Source organism: Phascolarctos cinereus, unplaced genomic scaffold (assembly GCF_003287225.1).
Source record: "Phascolarctos cinereus isolate Bilbo 61053 unplaced genomic scaffold, phaCin_HiC Scaffold_726;HRSCAF=1367, whole genome shotgun sequence".
NCBI classification, from domain to species: Eukaryota; Metazoa; Chordata; class Mammalia; order Diprotodontia; family Phascolarctidae; genus Phascolarctos; species Phascolarctos cinereus.
In genome coordinates, this window is record NW_027556098.1 from 425,306,115 (window position 1) to 425,327,259 (window position 21,145).

General features: G+C 41.5%; 1 protein-coding gene across 1 annotated transcript in view; it reads left to right on the plus strand.

Annotated features, from left to right (window-relative positions):
• Nucleotides 1-9,811, plus strand: part of LOC110197772 (uncharacterized) — a 38,998-nt gene extending 29,187 nt beyond the window's left edge. Inside the window, exon 5 of the mRNA XM_020971827.2 lies at nt 1,679-9,811. Coding sequence (XP_020827486.1) covers nt 1,679-2,916 — 1,238 coding nt within the window. The 3' untranslated portion in view covers nt 2,917-9,811. The remainder of the gene's footprint in view (nt 1-1,678) is intronic.
• The last annotated feature ends 11,334 nt before the right edge of the window (nt 9,812-21,145 follow it).

Here is a 21,145-nt window from a genome sequence, read left to right on the forward strand (position 1 = left end):
GCTGATTCTCTAGAATTTTGTAAGTATATCATCATATCATCTGCAGAGTAATAGTTTTGTTTCCTCATTGTGTATTCTAATTCCTTTAGTTTCTTTTTCTTCTCTTATTGCTATAGCTAGCATTTCTAGTACAATATTGAATAATAGTGTTGATAATGGACATCCTTGATTTACCCCTGATCTTACTAGGAAGGCTTCTAGCTTATCCCTGTTACAGGTAATGCTTGCTGATGATTTTAGATAGATACTACATATTATTTTAAGGAAAACTCCATTTATTCCTATGCTTTTTATTATTTTTAATAGAAATGAGTGTTGCATTTTGTCAAAATCTTTGTATCTATTGAGATAAACATATGATTTTTGTTTATTTTTTGTTGATATAGTCAGTTGTACTGATAGTTTTCTAATAATGAACCATCCCTGCATTCTTGGCAGAGATCCCACTATGTATAGTTTTACTATTTATTTCCTATTGTAATTCATTTAAGTTTTCCTTTGAAATTTGGATGCTATGCCATTTTATATGGTACATTTTAGCAAAATGTATTTTCCCTGCTTATCTCTTTTAACTAGGTCTTTTATGCTACAGTTATACACATACTTGTTTTCCCAGAGGAAAAATGTATGTGTAAGAAAATTGAACTTAAAGTGTCTAAAGAATTTTGAGCTCAAACCACTTGGGCAATCATCACCAACTCCCAAGGGATTCTTGATTGCCTAAATGGGAAATATTATCGAACGACTAATAGGGCAACATGCTGTTCAGAAATACTATTTTTGGACATGGGAAATGCATAGGTTTTTAAAATTGTGTTTATTAAAAGATTTTTAGTTTTTCTTTTTTTATTTAGGGAACAGAGGCACTCAAAGATAAAAATTTAAAAATAAAGAGATATTGGCTGTCTTAAAAAAGTGATGGGCCAGAACAGAATCTAATATACCTCAGATGGATGTAAAAAACACGATTGGCAATCGTGATGGGGTCTCAGCTACAGCAACAAAATATAATTTTAAATATGATCATCAGAGAAATCACAGTATATTAAAGACAAAATAGTGAAATAATGTGAATATTTGGTATATTGCAACAAATATAATATCTATAGACCTAAATAGATTATAAGAAATGGTGAATATAACTCTGAAAATTATTACAACTGAAAAGAGTAAATCTTATTCTCAGGTCTGCATGAAATTTACAAAAACTGACCATATGATAGAGCATCAAAACTGGTCCATACAGAACCATAGAGTACCTGAACACAACAAAATAAAATTGTAATTAACAAAATGCATTTGAAGAAAGCATTGAAAGTGAGATGGAGAACATCTGTCTAGTGCAGTGGACAGAGCATAGTCACTGGGCTTGTGTTCCAGTTTTAGCTGCTGAGATTTAGGTCAGGTCACTCAGCCGTTCGAAGCTCGTGAACTCAATTGTGAAGTATAATGAGAATCCTCATTCTGCCTGTGTCTCGGGCTGTTTCCAGGATCCAGTGGGCCTGCATGTGGAACTCTTTGTTAATTAAATCATCTTATTGGTGTGATCTGTTAGTATTTTCATTTGAGTTTAAAGACTTCTTTTTGACTGGGGAAATTAGATGTCAATCACTTTACTTTCTGTCAACAGAAGGAAGAGAATGTATTTATAGTGTATGTGTGTGTTTGTTTCCATCAGATACAGAGAACAGACTAGATGTGAAGGAGATGAGTGCACATCTGAAAGTGACCCCATGGAACAACTATTCTCAATATAGTGAATACAGGGCTGGTCTTGCTACACATGAGACAACCCATACTGGAAAGGGCCATTATGATTGCAATCAACATGAAAAAGCTTTCAGAAAGAGTTCCAATGTTGCTAAAGGCAAGAGAATCCACACTGGAGAGAAACTTTATGAATGTCCTGAATGTGGTAAGTCTTTTAGTATACAGTCTTCCCTTATTGTACATCAAAGAATTCACAGTGGAGAGAAATCTTTTGAATGTAATCAATGTGGAAAAACTTTCAGAAAGAGCTCCAATCTTGCTGTACATAAAAGAATCCACACTGGAGAGAAACCTTATGAATGTAATCAGTGTGGAAAGGCTTTCTCACGGAGGGCCCATCTTACTGCTCATCACACAATCCACACTGAAGAGAAACCTCATGAGTGTCATGAATGTGGCAGAGGTTTTAGTGTTCACTCTTCCCTTATTAAGCATCAGAGAATCCACAGTGGAGAGAAACCTTATGAATGTAATCAATGTGGAACAGCTTTCACAGATCGATCCAGTCTTACATATCATCAGAGAATCCACAGTGGAGAGAAACCTTATGAATGCAAGCAATGTGGAACAGCTTTCACAGATCGATCCAGTCTTACATATCATCAGAGAATCCACAGTGGAGAGAAACCTTATGAATGCAAGCAATGTGGCAAGGCTTTCAGATGCAGCTCTACTCTTACTCATCATCAGAGAATCCACACTGGCGAGAAACCTTATGAATGTAATCAATGTGGAAAGGCTTTCAACAGAAACTCCCATCTTTGTCTACATCAGCGAATCCACAGTGGAGAGAAACCTTATGAATGTAATCACTGTGGAAAGATTTTCAGATATAGCAACAGTCTTGCTCTACATCAAAGAATCCACACTGGAGAAAAACCTCATGAATGTAATCATTGTGGAAAGGCTTTCACACAACGCTCAACTCTTCTTAAACATCAGAGAATCCACAGTGGAGAGAAACCTTATGAATGTCATCAATGTGGAAAGGCTTTCACAAAACACTGCCTTCTTAGTCGTCATAATAGAATCCGCACTGGAGGGAAACCTTACGAGTGTCTGGGATGTGGTAAAACTTTTAATGTACATTTTCCCCTTACTAGACATCAGAGTATCTATATTAAGGGAAAAACCTCACTAATATAATCAATGTGGAAAATCATTCAGACTAAAAAATCTCTTATTTCATACTGTGCATAAAGCCCTAAAAATGAATTGAATTTTTCTCTGAAATCTCACCATTTCTTGTTAGTCCTCTGTAATATGGCATGGCATTCCTGTGCCATAACTTCTTCAGCCATTCCCCAGTTGATTGATGCCCACTTTTTTTTTCATATTAGTAGGCACAAAAAGTCCTGGCATAAATATTTATTTTTGTAATGATTTCTTTAAGCTCCTGGTGGCACAATGGTGCCGTAGAAGGGGGATAATAATAGCAAGAGTTGATGAAAGGATCAAATGGACAATATTTGTCAACTGCTTTGCAAGCATTGGATCACTATGTAAATGGCAGCATTTTTTTTGTGTCTCCTTTACCAAGCTGTTGACTCATTTTTCATAATTGTCTTGCATCACTCTCATTTCTCTCCCCAATTTTTCCTCTATCTCTCTTCCTTTGTTTTCAAAATCCTTTTTGAGCTCTTCTTTTTGAGCAGAGTCAGTGGGCTAAAATATCTGGATAGTTCAATCACTTTTGTTTCTATTCAAATTGATATTCAGAACAGTATAGATGAAATCAGTCTATTGTAATGGATAGGGCTCTGGGTTAAGGTGGGGAAGACAGGTTCAAATCCTGCTTTAGGTGTTGTCTAGATGTCTGACTCTGGGTGAGGAACAACCTCTCTGTGATTCAGTTTCTTCATCTCCAAAATGAGGAGGCTGGCTTCTATGCTCCCTTCCAACACTAAATCTGTGTTCTTATCAAAATTACATTCATATTTTTATAAGTTTGGCTTAGTTCCCTATATATTTGAGAAATGAGGTGTTTATCAGAGAAACTAGTTGCAATTTTTTTCTGTTTCCCATTTTCCTTCAAATCGTGGCTGCATTGGTCTTGTTTGTGTAATACTCTTAATTTCTTGTAATCAAATTTATCTGTATTGCTTACTATAATCTCTATCTCTTGTTTGGTTCTAAACTCTTCCCTTATCCATAGATCAAACAGGTACATTTTTCCATGCTCCCCTAGTTCACTTATGATATCACTCTTTATGTCTAAATAATTTATCCATTTTGCCCTTATCTTTTCTTTTGTTTTGTTTTCATTAATTAATTTATTTTGAATTATCCACAATCACTTCCAAAAGCTTTTGAGTTTTAAATTTTTCTCCCCCTGCCTCTCCACCTGTCTCCCCAAGATAGCACACAATCTGATATAGGCTATACAGATACGTGCCTATTAAACATATTTTCACATTAGTGATGTTGTAAGTAAGAATTAGAACCAATAGGAGGAGCCACCAGAAAGAGGAAACAAAACACAACAGAAGACAAAATATAGCAAATAGTATGCTTCGATTTGCATTCAAACTCCATAGTTCTTTCTTTGGATGTGGATAGCATTTTCCATCATGAGGCCTTTGGAGATGTCTTAGATGCTTGTATTGCTGAGAAGGGTTAAGTCTATCAGTATCAGTCATCGCACAATGTGGCTGTTACCGTGTACGACACTCTTTTGATTCTGCTCACTTCACTTGGCATCAGACCATATAAGTCTTTCCAGGTTTTTCTGAAGTCTGTGTGTTCATCATTTCCTATAGCACAATGGTATTTCATTACATTTATATACCACAACTTGTTCAGCCATTCCCCAATTGATGGGCATCCTCTCAATTTCCAATTCTTTGCCACCACAAAAAGAGCCAGTATAAATATTTTTGTACATGTGGGTCATTTTCCCATTTGTATGATCTCTTTGGGATACAGCCCTAGAAGTGCTATTACTGGGTCAAGGGGCATGCACATTTTTATAGCACTTTGGGCATAGTTCCAAATTGCTCTCCAAAACGGTTGGATCATTTCACAACTCCACCAACAATGCAGTAGTGTTCCAATTTCCCCACATCTTCTCCAGCATTTATCATCTTCCTGTTTTGTCATGTTGGCCAATCTGATAGGTGTGATGTGGTACCTCAGAGTTGTTTTGATTGGCATTTCTCTAATCAGTGGTGATCTAGAGCATTTTTTCATGTGACTATAGATGGCTTGAATTTCTTCATCTGAGAACTGCCTGTTCATATCCCCTGACCATTTATCAAATGGGGAATGACTTGTATTCTTATAAATTTGACTTAATTCTCTATATACTTTAGAAATGAGGCCCTTATCAGAGAGACTGGTTACAAAAATTCTTTCCCAGTTTTCTACTTTCTTTCTAATCTTAGTTGCATTGGCTTTGCCTATGCAAAAACTTTTCAATTTAGTGTAATCAAAGTTATCCAGTTTGCATTTCATAATGTTCTCTGTTTCCTGTTTAGTCATGAATTCTTCTGTTCTCCATAAATCTGATAGGTAAACCATTCTTTGTTCTCTCAGCTTACTTACATCATCAGCCTTTATATCTAAATCATGAACCCATTTTGACTTTATTTTGGTATATGGTGTGAGATTTTGATGTATGCCTAGTTTCTGCCATACTCTTTTCCAGTTTTCTCAGCAGTTTTTGTCAAAGAGTGAGTTCTTATCCCAGAAGTTGGGGTCTTTGGGTTTATCAAATAATAGATTACTATAGTCATTGACTACTGTGTCTTGCATACTTAACCTATTCCACTGATCCACCACTCTATTTCTTAGCCAGTACCAAGCAGTTTTGATGATTGCTGCTTTATAATACAATTTAAGATCTGGAATGGCTAGGCCCCCTTCCCCTGCATTTCTGTTCATTAGTTCCCTTGGTATCATGGACCTTTTGTTCTTCCATATGAATTTTTTTTGTTACTATTTTTTTCTAACTCTGTAATTCTTTGGTAGTTTGATTGATATGGCATTGAACAGGTAGATTAACTTAAGTAGCATTGTTATTTTTATTATATTGACTCAGCCTACCCATGAGAAATTTATATTTCTCCAATTGTTTCAATGTCTTTCTTTGTGTGAAAAGTGTTTTGTAATTGTGTTCATATAATCCCTAAGTTTCTCTTGGCAGGTAGATTCCCAAGTATTCATACTGTCTACAGTTATTTTAAATGTAATTTATTTTTCTATCTCTTCTTGCTGGATTTTGTTGTGAAATTGTGAAAGACTTAGCTACTCTGATACAGGCAGTGATCCAAGGCAATTCCAAAGGACCTGTCATGGAAAAAAAAATGCTGTGCATGTCTAGAGAGTAAACTGGTGAATTCTGAATGCTGTTGAGGAATATTTTATTTCCTGTATTTGTATTGTTTATATTTTCTTTTACAAAATGGCTAATATGGAAATCAGGCGGCTAAATGGCACAGTGGATAGAGTGCCAGGCCTGGAGTCAGGAAAACTCATCTTTCTGAGTTCAAATCGAGCCTCAGACACTTTACGAGATGTTTGATCCTGGGCAAATTCTTTAACCCTGTTTGCCTCAGTTTTTTCATCTGTAAAATTACCTGGAGAAGGAAATAGCAAATTACTCCAATATCTTTGCCAAGAAAACCCCAAAAGAGGTCATGAAGAGTTGGACACAACTGAAATGACTAAACAACAACAAATATAGAAATGTGCTTGGCATGACCACCTTGTATAATTGAAATAAAAGTTCTTGGCTTCTCATAGTTGGAGTGATGAGTGGGAGTAAGGGAGTAAATTTGGAACTCAAAATTTTTTTAAATTTATTGTTAAAAATTTTTACATGTAATTGGGAAATAATTAACAAGAGAAAAAAAGGGGTTTTTTTTGAAGTATGTTCATTTGTTTCCAAAGCCTCTTGTAGTATTCCAAGGAGTGCTACCATAATCAAATCTGAAACTGTAGTAGAAAGTGGTAGTCACTAAATTATCTTGCACTACTTCAAAACAGAGAGCATGTGCAGATTACATGTGTCATATACAAAAGAAAATGAGCACAGACAGTTCTTGCTTTATGTAAATTTGCATTATATAAATTCAACTTTATGTAAAGAATTTTGAAAGAAATCCGCATTCCAAAAAAACCTATGCTCATGTTACAGTGCTGTGCTCTCTCTGCTCCTGCTCCTGGGGTCAGTCCACAGCCTCCCATGCCCCACCCCCCCGAAAAAAAACAAAAAAAAGAAAACTCTTCAAGTGAAAGCAGAACAGATGTGCAGAGAAACCACCACAACAGCTCCAGGATCAGGGGCTTGGTTTGAGATCTCCAGCACCAAGAGAGACCTTTGCCCCACCCAACCCATGTCTAGTCCTCATATCTGTCTTCCATCCATCCATGCTCAGGTACCACATGTCTATCTTTGGCCCCTATGTGTCACTGGTCCTTTCCATGTCTGTGTCTGTGTCCCCATGTGTATGCCCCCCACATGTTGTTCTCAGTTCTAGCCAAATTCCCACCTGGCTAGCTGCAGCCCCCATGTTCCTCCTCTTGCTCTCCTTTCTCTATCCTAGGCCTCCATTTGTCCTTGAATTTTGTGTAGGCCACTTGCCTGCAAGGACTTACAGTCTCCTTGTCTTCTTCCTTCCCTTTGCCACATCCTCCAACAAATTCACTTTACATAAAAAAAATCACTTTACACAGAGGTCTATACAATGACATACATACATAAAGCACAAACTGTCTCATAATCCTATGTTGAACAAATCCGAAGACCTCAACTGCTGGAATTGGATTTACTAATCACTACAAAATGGTGGGAAAACTGACAAGAAATCTAGCAGAACCTAGGTATAGACCAACATCATGTGTGTGTATGTGTGTGTGTATGTGTGCATACACACACACACACACACACACACACACACACATGCCTTTTATTTCATGGTTGCAAATTTTGTAATAAAAAAATCAAATATTGATAGTTTCCTTTTTGTAATTTTTTTGTCAATTTTGAAGGTATTTTCTCTATTTTTTGCTAGAATGACTTTTATTGTCTATTTTTGATGTAACATTTGAAATAATCTTTAAACTGTAATTTTTATCTTATTTTATCCTCATTTCTTTTCCAAATCTTTTAGATTTTATGCAGTAAAAAATTGTCTTATATTAGGAATTCTCTTTTCCATAGTTGTGAAAGTTATCAGTATGTTTTCTTATGATTTTTAAAAATTAATTTTATTTTTTTTTAATCAACAGAAATTCCCCTTGACTGTCTTGCTTACCCTCTAATTCAGAAAGGAAACAAAAAAAAGTTACAAACATGAATAACAAAGGACAACATTCCAGCCTTGTCCATGTCCAAAAAAAATATGTCCCACTCTGCACGTGTGTGTGTGTGTGTGTGTGTGTGTGTGTGTGTGTGTGTGTGTGTGTAGTCCTATATCTCCATTAAGAGAGGGGTAGCATATTCTATCATCTGTCCCTTGGAGGTCCTCTTTTAACTAGTTTGGAAGAGACAGCTTCTTCCACCAGATCTTCTGTGGTAGAGATTTCTATTTAGAAAGCTCCATTATGTGACATCATTTTTCCTAATCCTTCCTGGTCCCCAGCCCAGTGTATTCTTCTGACTTTCCCTTCTCATGCTTTAAGAACATTGAGACATTCAAAACTACCCTAAGAATGTCTGATTATGTTTTTTGCCTCTGATCATGGTTCAAAGGAGATTTGTTTATCATCTTCCCACATTAGAATGTAAGCAATTTATCCTTTAGGACAGCTAGATGGTGCAATGGTAGAGTACCAGGCTTGAGGTCAGGAATACTCATTTTTCTGAGTTCAGATTTGGCCTCAGACACTTACTGGCTGTTTGACCCTGGCCAAGTCGCTTAACCCTGTTTGCTGCAAATTTCCTCATCCATAAAATGGTGTCTTCAATACTGTCTTTGCACTTCAAAGTTTGTGTGCTGACCTGGTTTTTCATCAGTAATGCTGCATGATGAGTGAAATTTTACCAAAAACAAAACAAAACAAAACAAAATCACTGAGGCAAGTTTCTCTGAGCCAGATAACATTGTATTAACAGGGCATGACCCTGAGATGGGTCAATAGCTTCCTCAGTTTCTAGCCAAAGACCTTGAGCAAAAAGATCCATCCCTTCTTATAGACTTTGGGGAGCACACAATAAAGAACAGAACAGGGCAGGTGACATCATGGGGTTAAGGGCAACATGATTGGTTGTGTAACTGGAGGCACGGGGAATAAATCCTCTTCCCAATCAAAACTGGCATAAATGCTATATTAAGAAAACTCAATGGAAAATTGGTGAGAAGCTAATAAGTAATATATTCTGGGGATAAAAGGTTTCTTATGATCATTGAATAGAAAATGAAGGGAAAAAAGAATAATCTAGTTTATTTCCTAAAAGGCTGAAATTATTATCGAGATAGAAACATAGAGAGTATTCTTAAATAATCATAATCAGCAAATGGACTAAACTGAATGTTATGAGACTGCTTCCATCCAAGTGAAGGAGACATCATGTCTGGCTTGTGATCCTGGGCAAGTCACTTCAAACACTTTTTGCCTTCATTTCCTCAATTGTGAAATAAAGCTAATAAATAGCACCTATCGCACAGGGTTGTGATGATTGTTGAAAATGGACCTTTGGGAGAACATAACTCACTTCATTTTGCCTGTTATTATAATTCTTTGCTTTTCTGTCTGGTGACTTTTTGACAAGTATGGAATGTCTCCTTAAGTACCTCCCTTCCCCAAATAAGAAAAGAAAACCAATAGGACTTTGAATATTTCTGCATTAACTAGCCGGCTTCTCTCTATCCTATCTAATAAGGCAAGTACAAAGTAGTTAACATGCTAATCAACTGACTGATTTAAAAAAAATAGTTTTCTTTGGTCTAGTGAAAATGGCCATGCTAACAGCCCTTTAAGGCTTTCATCATCTAATTTTGAATTTTAAGAATCCAATTTTTTCTCTCTCTGGGTTAGGTAGCTCAGGAGTAGAGAATATATGTGACATTTGTGCAAATAAAGGACACAGTGTCTATTCCGTACTGGCTGTGGGAGTCGCCCTTTGAGTGGATATAAAGCCCTCAATGTATGTGCTTGGCACATAGTACGTGCCATATAAATAGCCTGTACCTTCTTTCTTGTTTCCTTACACTTGACTCCCATAACCTAGAGACACTGGCCTCCTGGCTGATCCTTGATGAAGACCCTCCCCCCCATCTCCTGTGTGCCTTTCCAATGGCTTTCTCTCATGCTTGGAATGTTCCTCCTCACCAGAGCCTCTTGGCTTCCTTCAACCCTTAGCTAAAATCTCACCATCTTAAAAATTCCTTTTCCAGGTCCCCCATACTGTTGGAACATTCCCTCTCAGAGTGCCTCCAATCAGTACTGCATAGAGTTTGTGTGGACACAACTGCTGACATGCTGTCTCCTTTATTAGACTGTGAACTCCTTGAGGGTGGGGACTAGATTTTCCCTCATTTTTATCTGTATATTCCTACAGAGCCCCTTCCCTTTCTAACTACTTGTTGACTTGATCTAAGAAATGGTAAAGGAGAGGGATTCAGAGAGACCTGGGAAGACGTGTGTGAGCTGAGGCCGGAGGATGTGAGCAGCACCAGCAGGACAATTTCTGCTCTGCTGACAGCACTGCAGAGGACAAGAGCTGGGGGAGCCATCAGGGCTCTGCTCCAGGCCTCAGGGTGAAGGGATTTCCTGGACCTTCAGTTTCTACAAGGGACAGCTTGGCCAAAAGAAAGAAAAAAGGAGGAGGGAGGAGTTTTGTGTTTGTGTGTGTAGAATGGAAGTGTGCTGGACATGCATAAAAAAAGCAAAGACATCCTACAGAATAGAGACTGAGTGAAGTGCTCATTCTTGTCAGTTATAATGAGGGAGAACTTAAAAAACAAACATGGGAGGGCAGCACCTGGAGTGAGGAGAAGAAATGCACAAGATGCCAAAGTGATATGAATCAGTTGAAAACACAGGAGAGTGCAGGGCACTATTGTGACTATTGTATTCAACTTCATGCATATCCTTGTAAAGTAATGATCCATAGGTAGGGGATGGCCAGCCTCGTAGACAATCCTCTTTGTCTCTGCAAGTGGCCTCTTTGGCTGATGTTAGTCAAGTCTTTGGACAGAGTGCACTCACCTGAGCTGGGGGTCTGTGGCTCCCAGGGGCCTTGCCCTCTGGCTCCAAGCTCCCTGCTTGGTCAGGGCCTGGTCCTCTGCAGGCTGAGCTGTGGGGGCTAAAGGGTCCCAGAGGTGCAGAAGTCTTTCCCTTTTCTCCAGGGCTGGTCTACAGGGATTTGTGGAAAGTGAGGTCCCATGGGAATGACAAAGAGCCTGGCCATGCCTTAGGTCAAACCTAGAGGTAGAGAGGCACTGAGTGGAGTCAAGTTTAAAAAGGAAGATGGTCCAATAGTTGGAGCCAAGATGAGGGAGAAAAGACAGGAAGTTACCCGAGCTTTCTCCAGTCTCCTGTGAAACAACTTTGTCAAGCTTCTAAATGAATTCTGAAGTCACAGAACCTTCAAAAGGATGGGGTGAAACACTGCAGGAAAAGTCTGTCTCGTTTGGGTAAAAGGCAAGCACAGGCCAGACCAGGCGCTATTTGACCCCAGCACAGATCAGCAACGTAGACCCTTCAATCCCTGGTACAGCAGGTGAGCTACCCTACCCCTTCCCTGTAGGCTACAGTGCAGCAGGTAAAAGTAGGAAGTGACGTGGGCATAGCAGGCTGCCAGCCCCAGAGCCCCTGGATAACAGATAAGGGGCCAGCCCCTGAGGCTTTGACATAGCAAGCCAGTGACCAAGCTTCTGATCCCAGAGCAAAAAGCTTGGGGCAGTTCCTTCTGTGCCCCAGGAGCAGAGCTCCACCTTAAAAGTCATAATATAAGCTGGAAAATGAGCAAAAGCAAAGCCAAAGAGAGCCCTGACCATAGAAAGGTACTGTGATGACAGGGAAGGTCAAAAGACACACTCAGAAGAGGACAACAGTATCAAAATGCCTGCATGTGAAGCTTCAAAGAGAAATATGAATTGGTCTCGAGCCCAAAAGTCTTCTTGGAAGAGCTCAAAAAGGATTTTAAAAATCAAATAAGAGAGGTAGAAGAAAAATTAGAAAAAGAAATGAGAGTGTTGTAAGAGAATCATGAAAAAAAGTCAACAGTTTGGTAAAGGAAGAACAAAAATCCACCAAAGAAAACAATTCCTTAACAATAAGAATTGGCCAATTGGAAAAGGAGATATAAAAGCTCATTGAAGAAAATAATTCCCTAAAAATGAAAATTAGCCAAGTGAAAGCTAATGACTCCATGAGACATCAAAAACCAATAAAACAAAATCAAAGGAATAAAAAAAAATAGAAGAAAATGTAAAATACCTTATTGGAAAAACAACTGACCTGGAAAGTAGATCCAGGAGAGATAATTTAAGAATTCCTGGACTACCTGAAAGCCATGATCAAAAAAAGGGCCTGGACAGCATCTTTCAAAAAATTATTAAGGAAAACTGCCCTGATATCCTAGCTCAAGAGGGTAAAATAGAAATTGAAAGAATCCACTGATCACCTCCTGAAAGAGATCCCAAAATGAAAACTCTGGGTCAAGGAGAAAATACTGAAAGTAGCTAGAAACAATTGAACTATTGTGGAGTCACACTCAGAATTACACAGGATTTAGCAGGTTCTATATTAAAGGAGTGGAGGGTTTAGAATATGATATTCCAGAGGGCAAAGGAGCTTGGATTACAATCAAGAATCAACTACCCAGCAAAATTGAGTATAATCTTTCAGGGGGAAAAATGGATATTCAATGAAATAGAGAATTTTTGAACCTTCTTGAAGAAAACACCAGAGCAGAGCAGAAAATTCAGTTTTCAAATAAAAGACTCAAATGCATAAAAAGGTAAAAAAGATACCAAAAAACCCCACCTAAATTATTCAATAAGGTTAAGCTGTTTACATCCCTTCACAGGAAGATGATACCTTTAATTCTTAAGAACTGTATCACTTTTGGGTTGCTCTTACTTGTCCTTCATTCTCCAAGAGGACCATGACAGAAGGAAGATGATGCCATGACTTGCAAGTGAGTTGGATTTAAGTGAGGGAGGGTTGTGCAAAGTCATCTGTCTGTTTCCTCTGGAGCCATCTGGGTCCAGTGGGAAGATATAGATCAGGACAATTGGTGATGACCCTGGATGCAGTGGGAGACCTTAGCCTTTTTAAGCTAGGGTCTTTTCCAGGTCTAACTAAGGGTAGAAAAGAAATGAGGCAAATGCCTCCAACTCTAACCCTAATCCTAAGAATGGCTTCTTAAACCTAGTCCAAAAACAAAAACAAAAACATCTGAGATGGGAATAAGTTTACTTTGATGGGATTTTATAAAAATGAAGATAATCTCACCCTCTCTTACTCGTAGAAGGGGCTTTGGGATCCCAGATGGAATGAGACCAGTCAGAGCCTTAATGGCTCCTGAGTCAGAGCTCTCCCTCCAATTGGTCCTCTGCCCTCCCTGCATTCCCTCTCCCTAACTAATACATACACATTATCTAGACAACAGACTAACTACTTGACCTTGGAGGGAAGAAGACTCTGGGATGGAACCATCAGAGAATGACCAGGGTAAGCCTGAGGCTGGGAGACAAAATCGAGTCTGGGGTTCAGCCCCCTGGCAGGAGCCCTGAGGCCTCTGAAAGAAGATGGGGCAGGGGACAGGCCAAGATGGTGGTATAAAGGCAGGGACTTGCCTGAGCTCTCCTCCAAAACCCTCCAAGTACCTTTAAAAAATGACTAAACAAATTCTAGAGCGGCAGAACACATTTAAAAAAGGAGTGAAACAAATTTCCAGCCAAAGACAACTTGGAAGGTCAGCAGGTAAGGTTTCTTGCACCAGAATGAGAAAGGAGTACAGTCCAGTGCAGGCCACACCAGCACAGACAGGGCCCCAGTGAACAGCCTTGGAGCAACTGAGTCACTGACAGCAGTGGCAGTTTTGAGACCTCTCAGCCCATAGACACTAGGGACAACTTAGAAGGTCAGCAGGAAGGGTCTCTGGTGCTGGGGTGGGAGTGGAGTGCAGTCCAACATGGATCCCACCAGCACAGCTGGTCGCAGCAATCCAGGAGCAGGACTTTGGAGGGACTGAATCAGCAGGGGTAGTGGATGCTTCCAGGGTTCTCAGCCCACAGACAGTAAAGGTATCAAACAACTGGTCAGAAGGAGATTACAGAGGTCTCTGCTAGCACTGAGGCAGGACTCTGTTGCTTTGCCCATACTCAGATCTAGGTTGCAGTCCTAGGTGGCGGTCCCAGGCTAACGAGGAGCACTAGCAGCATAGCAGAATTTGCAGCCACAGAGGAGGGGGGACCCTCCTCACAGTTCCAGAGCAGAAAAGAATGCTTGTGGTCACTCACAGACCAGAGCACAGGCCAGGAGAGTAGAAAATACCTCTCCTTAGATCATACCACCTTGGGAGAACTGAAAACTTACAGGTCCCTAGAAGTATCTCTGAAAACAATTGCACAAAACCCCTGAAGCTTGGGACAGTGCACCCTCCACACTGGAAGCAGAGCCCTACTTTAACAAATGGTTAAAAGTCAAATAATAGGCTGGGGAAATGAGCAAACAACAGGAAAAAACCAACAACTCTGACATAGAAAGTTATGGTGACAAGGAAGATCAAAACTTACACCAAGAAGAAGATACCAAAGTCAAAGCTAGTACACCCAAATCCTCCAAGAAAAGTATGAATTGGTTTCAGTCCATGGAAGAGCTCAAAAAGGATTTTGAAAATCAAGTGAGAGGTTAGAGGAATAATTGGGAAGAGAAATGAGAATGATATAAGAAAACCATGAGAGAAGAGTCAATAATTTTTTAGAGACATACAAAAAAAATACCGAAGAAAACAACACCTTAAAAAACAGATTAGGCCAAATGGCAAAAGAGGTCCAAAAAGCCAATAAGGAGAAGAATACCTTAAAAAGCAGAATTGACCAAATGGAAAAGGAGGTCCAAAAGCTCACTGAAGAAACTAATTCTTTAAAAATTAGAAAGGAGCAAATGGAAGCTAATGACTTTATAAGAAACCAAGAAGCAATAAAACAAAACCAAAAGAATGAAAAAAATAGAAGACAATGTGAAATATCTCACTGGAAAAACAACTGGTCTGGAAAACAGGTCCAGGAGAGATAACATACACAGGCAATTGGATATAGAAATCTATCTTGCCCTGTAGAAAGGTAGAAGGGGAAGGGGATGGGGGGGGATAGAAGGGAGGGCAGATTGGGGGAGGGGTAGTCAGAAGCAAAACACTTTTGAGGAGGGATAGAGTGAAAGAACATTGAATAAATGGGGGTAGGGAAATAGGATGGAGGGAAATATAGTTAGTAATAGTAACTATGAAAAAAAAGTTGAAGCAAGTCTTCTGATAAAAGTCTCCTTTTTCTAACATATAGAGAACTGTCAAATTTATAAAATAAGAGCCATTCCCCAATTGATATATGATCAATTTTTAATTGATGTAATCAAAGCTCTCTATAGCCATATGAAAAAATATTCTAACTCACTATTGAATGGAGAAATGCAAATTAAAACAGTTCTGAGGTACTACCTCGTACCTGTTAGATTGGCTAATAGAACAGAAAAGGAAAATGACACATGTTGGAAGGGATGTGGGAAAAATAAGACATTAATACATTGTTGGTGGAATTGTGAACTGATTCAGCCACTCTGTAGAGCAATTTGGAACTATGCCCAAAGGGCTATACCCTTTGACCCAGCAAAACCACTACTAAGTCTGTATTACAAAAGAGATAAAAAACAAAAAGGAAAGACTTATATGTACAAAAATATTTATAACAGCTCTTTTCTAGGGATAAACAATTAGAAGTTGAGGGGATGCCCATCAATTGGGGAATGGCTGAATAAGTTGCGGTATGTGATTAAGATGGAATACTATTGTGCTGTGAGAAATGATGAGCAGGATGCTCTGAGAAATACCTAGAAAGACTTGCGTGGGCTGATGCAAAGTGAAATGTACTGGGTACAAAGTAACAGCAATATTGTAAGAAGATCAGCAATTAATGACTTAGCTATTCTCAGCAGTACAGTGATCCATGACAACTCTGAAGGACTTAGGATGAAAAATGCTATCCCTCCCCAGAGAAAGAACTGATGGTGTCTGAATATAAATTGAAGCAGACTCTTTTTTGGTCTGTGTTTTTTTTTTTCACAACATGACTATTATGGATATGTTTTGCAGTACTGCACATGTATAACCTATATCAAATTGCTTGCCTTCTCAATGGGGTAGGGGGGAGGAAGGGAGAGAATTTGGAACTCAAAGTTTTAAAAACACATGTTAAAAATTGTTTTTACATCTAACTGGGGAAAAATAACTTACTAAATAAATCCAAAAATAAATAAACAGTAGAGAGAGAGAGAGAGAGAGAGAGAGAGAGAGAGAGAGAGAGAGAGAGAGAGAGAGAGAGAGAGAGAAGAGGGGGCAGGGAAGCAGGAGGCCTGGGTAAAGGGGACAAGGATCCTTAAGTGTCAGCAGTGTTTTAGGTGGGCAGCCAAACCTGGAAAAGCAGGATGGCTGTGTCCTGAGGTCTAACTAGGAGCTCAGGAGGACTCCTGGGACCCTCTGGTAGAGCTTAGGCTTGGAATCCTTCCAGGGAGACTGGGCATAGGGAGCCAATGCTTAGGATCTGATAGGGAAGCAGCCCTTGAGCCATGGGTGAAGATAAAGGGGGCCCAACCTGAATCCTGAGTGGGAAATCCAAGAAATCACAGGGAGGCCTTGTTCCAGACCAGGTCAGTATAGAGGGACTGAGAGGTCTGTGGATGTGGGGGAAGGGGTCTAGTCAGGAAGGTCATTGCTGAGCATTCCAGACCAGGGAAAGGCTGTCCAGCAGGCCAACAAGGAGTCCCAGAGGCAGCATAAAGAGGCTTCAACTTGTGCGGTCTGCAGGAACAGGAGGCGCCTGGCAGCCCTATCACTCACTGCCCAATTCTGGTTGGACACCCAGGGCAGACTGAGGGGACTTGCCCCTAGAGGTGGCAGTTCCAGGGTGAGGGCAGGTGCTGGGCATTCAGCAAGGAACACATTGACAACAAGCAGCAACTGCATGGTTCTGAGCCCAGGAGCAGAGTGGAGTTTCAGGTCCAGCTTCCAGCCCAGTCTGAAGCCTGTGGAAGGACTCTCAGGCAAAATGGGACCCAGCATTTCTATTACTTTTGACCAGCTGGCTCATAGAGATGGAGTCCATCTGTAATTTACTAAGACCCCACACAGAGCCAGCCCACAGACACATTGCTCAGACCCAAACACAGTTCAGGAATTTTGGATCTATAACAAGGAGAAGGAAAAGGAATCAAAGCATTTTGTCAGTGCTGAAAGCTTGCAGGCTCTTGACATCAGCCTTGCCTGAGATCCTGGAATAACAGAAAACTCAATACCCCAAGAAAGCAGCAGCAAGATTATTGTGGACATTCCCTCCAGAATGAGGAGAGAGCTTGGTGCTGACATCAAATCCATGATCAGAAAAGAGCCTGGAGGATGAAGTAAAAAATAAAGAACCCCACCACAAAGGTGACCTTGGTGACAGAGAGGCTCAAGACAAACTCAGAAGAAGAGAATAACTTCATACCATCTCCAAGCAAAGCCTCATAGAAAAGCACACTATCCGCTTAGTTTCAATGAGAATTTCTGGAAATGAGCATGTAACTGTTAAAAGAATGAAACCAGTTTTTAAAAAGTATATGAGAACACTAGAGGAAAAAATGGAAAAGAAATGACAGTTGAGGAAGAATCAAAAAGAATTAAGGGCTTTCCCCAGAGCTGTAGAACTTACCCAAGTAATAAATATATGGGAAAATATAATAGGCAAAGCAAAGCTATATCTCCATGAGACAATGAAAAATAATAAAAAAAAAAACTGGAAAAAAAAAAGAAATGTTAGGGTATCTCTTAGGAAAAAGTACTAACCTGGAAATTATATTTAGGAAAGAGAATTTTAGAATCACCAGATTACCTTAAAACTATGACCATACATCTTATTTCAAGAAACTATTTCTAAAAACACTGCCAGGTCTCTTTAGAACTGGAGGTTAAACTAGAAGTAGAAACAATCCACTGGTCAACTCTGGAAAGAAACTCTCACAAATGAAAACTTACAGGACCATCCTAGTCAAAATACAGAGCTTTAAGGTCCAAGAAAAAATACTGCAAGCATCCAGAAAGAATCCAAACACCAAGGAGCCACAGTCAGGATCACACCTGATTTAGCTTCCCCTGCTACAAAGGACTGTAGAGCTTGGACCACTCCAGAAAACTAAGGCTATCAGCTTTCAACCAAAAATGACTTACCCACCATAAATGAGTAAAATTCTACATGAAGGAGAAATGACACTTTAATGAAATAGAGGGCTTCAGCCATTAGTGATGAAAAAACCAGGGCAGCACAGAAACTTTGAAATACAAAGGCAGGAGTCAAGAGAAACACAAAAAGGGAAAAATGAATTAAAAAATCAGTAAGGAGAAAATAAGGCTATGTTGCTTACATTCTAATGTGGAGAGATGAGATACATAAGTCTCCTTGGAACTGTGGTCTGGGGGTGATAAGAGTAATTAGACAGAAAGCCTAAACTAACTACAGGAGTAGTTTTCCTATGTCTCAGTGTTCTTAAAAGCATGGAAAGGGAAGGTCAGGGAAAGATACCAGGCTGGGCACCAGGGAGATTGAAGGGAAATGGAGGTGTGGAAGCAGAAGTCTACAACAGAGGAGAATCTGGTAGACAGAGAAGCTGTCTCATCTGGACTAGTCAAAGGAGGAACTCCCAAGGAGAGATGATGAAACATGCTACACATGCTTCCTAAGAGAGGGAGGATGGCTATAAGCATCTCCTCATTCCAGTTGACTTGGAAATGCAGCCTATGGAATTGCTGGAGTATAGAGAGCCCTCATGTGGGAGAATGAGGATATAGTGCACCTTCGAGTCAAGCCACAGAAATCCTCCTGTGGCCTTGGCGATGTTGTTGTTTGTCCTTCCTTCTTCCAGAGGACCTAGACTTCAGGGAGGTGATGCCATGACATGCAAGAGAATTGGACTTGGAGAGGGCTGTGCAAAGTCACCAACCTCACTTTCTGTTCTAGAGCCACCTGGGTCCAGTGGCCACATATAGATCAGGTTGACAAGATGACCCTCCTTGGGTGACCTTCAACTGAAGGACGAGCCCCAGCCCTGCCCAGACTTCACTGGGGAGAGCTAGGAAGTGGAAGGAGTTCTGTGTCGGGCTTGGGGAAAAAGGAAAACTGCCCATTCAGCAGTCTTGGCCAATGCTCTGGGTGTGGACAGTGCTAAGCCTCATTTCCCTGCAGAATAATCTTTTTTTTTTGTAATTTTTTTTTTTACCAATGCTTATTTTTTTTCCTTTTTTTCTTGCCAATACATGAGTATGACAGTTCTTTGTTTGTCAGAAATAAATACCTGTCCCATATTGGACTGGAGGCTGCTGGGTGACAAAGAGCTCCAGACTTGGGGTCAGCCTTGAATCTGGCCTCAGACACTCATTAGATGTGTCACCAGGTTGTCCCAGTAAATATTTAACAACTAGCTCTCTGGGAGGGGGGTTATATACACAACACACTTTTACATTTAATCTGCATTCAAATATTTTCTCCATCATTTTCTTAGTAATAATAATAGCAGTCATTTATAGGGAGCCCACCATGGGCCAGGCATTGTGCCTTAGCACAATTGCTTGACAATGATCTCATCTGATCCTCAGGAGAATATGGAGAGGTAGGTGCTATTATTGTTCCCATTTTACAGATGAGGAAACTGAGGCCAACAGCGCTAAAGTGACTTGTCACACAGCCATTAAGTGTCTGAGGTGGAATCTGAACTCAGGTCCTCCTGACTGCAGGCCTCTCGCTCTATCTACCGGTCAGTCTGGCTGCTGCTAGACAAGTAACCGGACACTAAATCAAGAGCTGATTTGAACCATTTGCTGATATCTGAGGTGTCAATGTTCACACTGAAAATTTAACCACCAGCTCTCCTGCACTGGCAGGAGCCAGCTCCAGTGCACTAAGTCCTGTCAGCCTCAGTTTCCTCCTCTGTAAAGTGGGCATTTCCTGGGCGGGTTTTGAGGAGCAAATGACCCACCACATGGAAAGCCTTTGTAGCCCTTCAAAGCAGCCCCTCAAGGGGAACTCTCAGCGTTGCTTGTATTGGACATTCAGGCCCATTCTACGCCCCCTCGGGGGACCCTGGACGTGAGCCCCCCTAAGCTTTAAGGGGTGGTGAACATAAAGCCCTAACCCTCTCTTTGGTGAGGGGCCGGTCGGCTACTGAGTCAAGGCCACTCAGAGCTCTGGGCCGGGCCCGCCCCGCCCCCGGGCCCGTCTCCTCCCCCTCTATCCTCCCCCACCCTGCCCCATCTCCTTGGCCCCGCCCTCACTTTCAGTGGTGAAGGCCCAGCCCCGCCTTGGGCGCAGCCAATTGGAATCAGCGGCGGACAACACTTGGGCCCCGCCCCATCCATCCGCCCAGAACACAGGCCAGAGCCGCAGCCCGGACTACATTTCCCAGAAGGGTGGTGGTCGCAACCGGAGGCGGCCTTCCCTTGGAACTCCCGGAGCGGTACCGCCCCTCGGCCTTGTCCCAGGCCTTGGAGAAGCTTGCCGGCCTCTTCCGGTCTGGGTCTGCTTACGCAGGCGCAGTTTCACCCGGGGCCCGGCTGGCCAGGGAGATGGGGGTTGTGTTAGGTGAGCTGTGGGGGCGGGGAGCGAGGGTGGGCGGGTCTCTGTTGTGGGTGTCAGCTGCTGGGTCCGGACGAACGTGGCAGGGGAGAGGACCCGGGGCGGAGCCTGGCCGGGCGGGGCTCCCTCTTCCTGCCTCGCGTGGAGCAGAGCTCGTTCCGCTCTCAGTGCTTGCAGGTCCCAGGTAGGTCGGCCCCAGCGGTCGTGTCTTGTGCCGGCTACCCTGCCTTCGGGGCTCCGCCCCTCACCCCTTGCTTCCCCTCTTCTTTGTCCGCCCTGGTGCTGAGCCCCCACTGCCCACCCCCCAACACCGCCAGACTGCCGGGCTCATCTCCCTCTGCAGGTTCACCATCGGGGCTCACTTTGTGCTGGAGACCCAGGAGTCCTGTTTCCAGCCCCCCGCAGGCTCCAGGTGTTCTGGGTCCCTGACCCCGCCCGCCTTTAGGGGTTGAGTTGTTGTCCCTTCCGACCCCCCCATCATGATCCGGAGTTCTGCCTGCCCTGAGGACCCTGCTTTGGAAGCAGGACCCCCAGCTCCTGCCTGGCCCCCTTCTCTGGCCACCCAGCTCCTGCCTGGCCCCTTCTCTGGACCTCCAGCTTCTGCC